This window comes from Centruroides sculpturatus, unplaced genomic scaffold (genome assembly GCF_000671375.1).
Source record: "Centruroides sculpturatus isolate CEXI.00-Female unplaced genomic scaffold, Cexi_2.0 scaffold4608, whole genome shotgun sequence".
Lineage (NCBI taxonomy): Eukaryota > Metazoa > Arthropoda > Arachnida > Scorpiones > Buthidae > Centruroides > Centruroides sculpturatus.
Genome location: NW_019388699.1, coordinates 347 through 6,220, shown reverse-complemented (window position 1 = coordinate 6,220; position 5,874 = coordinate 347). Strand labels below are relative to the sequence as shown.

The 5,874-nt window shown below is 34.2% G+C and overlaps 1 protein-coding gene across 1 annotated transcript; it reads right to left on the bottom strand.

Annotated features, from left to right (window-relative positions):
- Positions 1 to 373: 373 nt before the first annotated feature.
- Positions 374 to 1,558, bottom strand: LOC111617045 (transcription factor sem-2-like). The gene has a single exon (XM_023358383.1). It carries the CDS (start codon positions 1,232 to 1,234, stop codon positions 374 to 376), a length of 861 nt encoding a protein of 286 aa, XP_023214151.1. The 5' UTR covers positions 1,235 to 1,558.
- Between the last annotated feature and the right edge of the window lie 4,316 nt (positions 1,559 to 5,874).

The window sequence follows — 5,874 nt, the reverse complement described above, 5'->3', positions numbered from 1 at the left end:
AAGAACCAAAACCAATCGCGAGTGTTTGTGGCCCCAAAAATTTTTTTTTTTTTCTTTTTGGATGAAATTCGGCACGGCCCGGAGGACCTTTTAACCGTTTTCTCCAAGTGAATATATTCGTTGAGGATTGGTCACTAACGATATTATTATTATATTTCTTTTTTTATTTATTTTTACTTTCGTCTACTGTACACAGGGCTCGTGGAGTAGTCTCTTAAGAAAAATTTTACTGTACAATCTAACATAACAAAATTAGGGGAGAGACGACCCTCCTCACACGGTGCTATACGCGAAGTTTAAACGTAAAAAAAAAAAAAAAAAAATTGGAAAAAATATATGCAGAAAAACGTACCCTCGATATCATCCCCCCCAACTAGTGTTCACTAATCCNCAGGCTGCTGTCCACTGGTCCCTCGGCCAGACGCGACGCTTGCGGAACGCACGCGCTGGTACCGTTACCCCCCGTGCTCTTGTCGAACAGATCGTCGTATAGGCTAATGTTAGCACTCTCGGGTGAAGCCGGCTCGTCTGCCGATGGGGAGCAAGGGACTTTGGCAGGCGGGGTAAGTTGACTAACAGAAAGCGGCACGTGTTTACTCTGTCTAATACTGTCTCTGAACTTCTTGTCGATGGTCAGTTTGAGTTTGAGTCGATTCTGATTGACGGCGTGGGTCACCGTGGTTGCGCTCGTGCGTTGGTGCTTGGGCTTGCTGGAACCACGATCGCCTCCGCTACTACTCTTGTGCTTACCCAAACTGTGTTTGCTGGTGGACTTTTCGGACTTGGGCAATTGTTTCGCTTTCTTCTTGGGCCTATATTTGTAGTCTGGATATTGCTGCATATGTAATATACGCAGCCGTTCGGCCTCCTCTATGAAAGGTTGACGTTCGTCTTCCGATAGAAGTTTCCACCTGCGACCCAACCGTTTACTGATCTCGGCATTGTGCATGTCTGGCTGTTGCTCGCAGATCTTCCTTCGTTCGATCTGACTCCAGACCATAAAAGCGTTCATCGGTCTTTTGATATGATTCGTAACTTTCTTGCATTGCGTGGCGTCCGTATATGGCGTTCTAGAATTGGAATCGACTTTGAGCGATCCGAAGACTTGCTCCTCACTCATTGATTGTCTTCTGTCACTTATCTTCGGCCTGACTCCTCCTGACACTAAGTCATGATTGCCAGCCGAAGCTGCAGACACGTTACCACCGTCGGTCGAGTTGCTGTGCGGTACCATGCTTAGCACAACACTATCTGGCCGTTGATTGTTATCCAGTCCAGGTCGGCGTAACGAAGGCACGAAACGGGTTAATCCAAAGTATGACACGGTTCGACTAAAATCCACTCCCCATAAACAGGGGCCAAGTCTCGAGTCTAAAAATCCTTATGACGCACGATCTTCTCTCACCAACGTATAAACCTACAGCGAACGGTGGCGCTCTGGTATCGGTCTTCTTATGGCCGCGGACGTGTGACGTCGCAACTCGTCCGCCAATAGGAAAGTAGGGTAGTGTCAAGGTGAACGCCCCCGAAGACGTTCAAGGATAAAGTGGGAGGAGTTAAATCGTATTTACACAAGCGAGTCTGGACGGCGACTTTCGCTTTTTCCTCCGTCTCTCTCTCTCTCTCTCTCTCACCGCTCCGTGTGTGTGTATGTTGTCGATGTGTTCGAAGTCCGACCCTCTTTCTCTCTCTCTCCTTTTGTGACGTAATGGCTTCGAAATGTACGATCGACGATTCCTCGCTCGTCTATGTGTCGACCGTTCGCCGCCACGCGTCGCTCTTCACTATAACAATGTGTCTTTCCAAGAATATTAAAATGACGTCATTTTAATCCGTTCTTTTAAATATTTTAATACTATAAAAAAGAAAAATATTTAATTAATTCAACATCCTTAATTTTATATACAGAAATAATAATAAATCATTTAAAAAAAATAATAATAATCTAATTCGTCTCTATTTACAAGTAATTGACAAATTTTCTTATATATACTCGTAGTAAATTAATAATACAAATCGTAAGAAGAGGCGCCATTTTATTTTTTTTATTAATAGCTAAACACGTCGATTTTTTGATGGTTTAACACACTTACTTTTCCTTTAAGGGATTGCTCTAAAGGAGAAAGTGAAGTGGGTCGAACTTTTACGTATCTTATCCGAAAAGTCGGCGATTTTTATGTATTTTTATCTAGCAAGATATGGAAGGTCAAATTAAGTACGGAGATAGAAATAATTACGTCAAAACGTTTAAAAATAAAGATGAACTCGGGTGTTCTATAGGTGGTAGTGTATTGCTCCGAGGATGTGCAAACTTCGAAGTGGGAATAACGCCAGATGTTTCACAACAGCAAACAACAAGAAGTTTGGTATAATGCCACACAGCCTAATATCGTGAAGTTTTATCTCGAGTGCATTTATTTATTTATTTATTTCATTTTTTTCTCCTCCCCTTCCCTTCCCTGCCGAATAAAATCGTTTCGTAGATAGATAAAAAAAACGGTTTAAATTCACTTATATAAAAGAGATTGTGGATAGATAGATATAATTCCAAGAATTTTCATCATTTTCTCTTTAAAATTGTTACATTATTTTGCATATTTTTACGATAGATTCGAATTTTAACTCTCCCTCCTCCTATTTAAACTCGCAAGAAAGCATTACTGGCGAATTTTTCATTCAAAAATATACTTGTTTCTATTATTTCTTGGCACAAAATAACAAAAAAAAAAAAAAATAATAAAGAAAAGATGTTTATAAATATTATTTTGCATTAATGATTCGAGGAATTTATCGTTAATATTTTTCCTGGAATTTATATTTGTTTAATTAGAACCTGATATAACGTTACTTTTCAAGGTTCGTATAAGAAGGTCGATCTTTTAATTCAGTCACGTGGGAGACTTCGTTATATACAGTAGGTCCGTATACGGTTCGTTATGTTATAAAAAGCTCAATGTCGAGCGTGCAGTTATGCAAATTTCACTCCCCTCTTTCTCTCCAAATCCGTAATTATTTCCACAAGACAAAATTGACAAAATTTTCATTTAATAGTAGAAGCAGCTTACAGGAGCCGCGGGGAAAGAGTCTAGGACCCGTAATTTGCATATTTTTATGCTTTATCGACAAGGAGTGAATTGCCCGCTTATATTTCGGCATGACTTTTATAAAGAATTCAATCTTCGAATATTTTATTTTTAATAAAAAAATATATATATATATAATAAAAAGTGTAGAGAACGAGAGAAAAAATTCAATTTAAATTCGTAACTTTTAACGAATTAACATTAAGTTTAAAGTAAGGAATCATCCCTAGGGGGATATGTTATTTGCGGTGTTCATAAGAATCTTGTAAATTAAGGAAAGAGAATTTATCAATAAAAATAAGCCTGTTTTCCTTACTACAATTCATTATCTTAATTATTTACTTAGTAGTAGAGATAAGAATTCGTTAATCCATTCTTAGAACTCCATTACTTAACGGAATCGAGTTAATCCCTGTATGCTTTTATACACTACTTATTGTACTTACTTTACTGATTATCATCATTACTATTTACTACATTTGCCATATATATATATATATATATATATACAGTGTCAATAATTTCGTGTGTAGTCGTAGAGTAAAATTGATATTTATAATTTCTTAGAATATCCAGTCGAAACCATCCCTTCCTCTAGTCGACCGGTGTGATAAAAAGGTTTTTAGCAAACATCCAGTTTTATCAGAAACCAAGTTCCTGTTGCGTTCGTCCTTCTATCAAAATGAAAACAACGAAGCTTGCTTGTAGCAGCTAAATCAGTTCCGTCGTAACTTGACCTATATTTTCATCGTTGACCTTGGTTGCGATACGTAGTCTTTTATATACGTATCGTTCGTTAGAAGGCCTCGATATTACGCTAGATTTTTCGTCTCCCGATATTGCGCACCAAACAAGCCAGTTCGAGTGATTACTTTATTTTAAATTTTTCAACAAAAGGGGGGGGGAGATGGGGTTGAGTTTGTTTAGTATAAAATTCTAATTCTTGTAGGAAATAATTGATTTGTCATACAATTAGGAGAGTATAATTAGTCTTGGATGGATAGGAGTTTGTTAATAAATGACATTTTTGACATTGTAGTAATGATTTTTAAATACAAATTCGTTCTACATATCCTTTTAATTAGCCAGGAGCATAAACCACTTAGTCCATTTGACTAATCAAAGTAGTAGACATACACCGTACTGTACTTATTTTAAGTCAAAGTAGGTGGCCTAATTAGTTTGTAAAATATCTTTTTAAATGCTTTCTAAATCATTTATTGTTTCTTAGGGCCCGTCAGGTTGATAAGAAACCTATTAAAAATTCATAATTTCTTCATTTAACACACCTTGTAAACAATGACCGTTGAAAAATGTCAATTCATTAAGGGGTGATTTTACACATTTTAGAACCGTGACCAATTATTTTCGAGGTATTTTATTACAATTAGAGCCATTTAAGTTAATATAGGCGGTACGTTTTCAATTCTTTTCAATCTTAAATTGTGTGAAAACACTTACTTTTCAAACAATTTAGACTTCAAAGTTATCTTTTCATTTAGATCAACTTAACATTCTCATTTTAATTACTATTTCTAGTGATTTACAGTTGGGATTTTTGAAATTTTCACAATTTACAAACTCCTTTCCAATTATAAAATTCGCCATATAAAACGAAAAAAAATTGTCGCTTCAAATACAGATTTAATTGGAATAATGTACTGTACATTTTCTACGTCAATTTGATGTCATATCTTCAATTTTATAATGAGAAATTCCAAAGAATGACGTCGATTTTACGTAACAATATGAGCTAACTTCGCAGACACATTCGATGGATAGAAAGGATATTAGCTTAGATAAATGATATTCTATTACTAGAATTTTCGAATTTCAGCTCAAATATACGATGTTTTAGAACTAAAATTACTTATTTTAGCTTAAATAAGTAATGATTTAGAACTAAAATTTCAAATTTTATTCGTAGACACGTGTTAGACACATCGAAGTTAAAGTTTCGAATTTAAGTTATAGAAACGTAATGTTTTAAATCCAAAATTTCAAAAATTATATGAAGACAGACGAATGAAACAATTAAAAACACAAATATTAATAATTTAAATTTAATTTTATTAATAAAAAAATACAATTTTAACCAGTTATAATCGTATAAATAAATAAGAAACGTGACTCACTTATCACAGTGTGATTCCAAGAACCACACTTTATAATAATATTCGAATCGTAATATTTTCATTTAATTTTAATTGATAACGTTAATTATAATTTAATATTTAAAACATTAAAAAAATCTAAAAAATAAACAAGTAAGCTTTCAATTTAAAGTCTCCCAAAACACAATTTTTATTACTTTTTTCCAATTCCTTGACCTCAATAACAGTAACTTCTCCTTAGAAAATAACATTTGTTAGTAATTTTTATGCGAATCCTGTTATAATATCATAATATATGCCTCATATATTTTATTACAGTCGAATCTCCAATAACGACCACCTCTAAAAGGCGGCCATTCTCTCAGAAACTGTTATACTTTAAATACCTTACATTCAGTGTCCGTTGTTTACAGGTTTGACTGTATTATTAATTTCTCATGACAACTTAAATAAAATAAAATAAAATCAGGTTAAGAGCATCGATACTATAATTATCCTGGTTTCATTTTTGTTTAAAATAATATATAAGGAAAAAATATATATATAGGTCTATATATAAATATGCTAAAAATTATTATTAAGAATCTTATTAATCATGTGAAATATCTTATTCTTGAGATGATTTATGGAATTCTGATATAATCTATCAACTTAGAATAATTGATAATTATAAATTA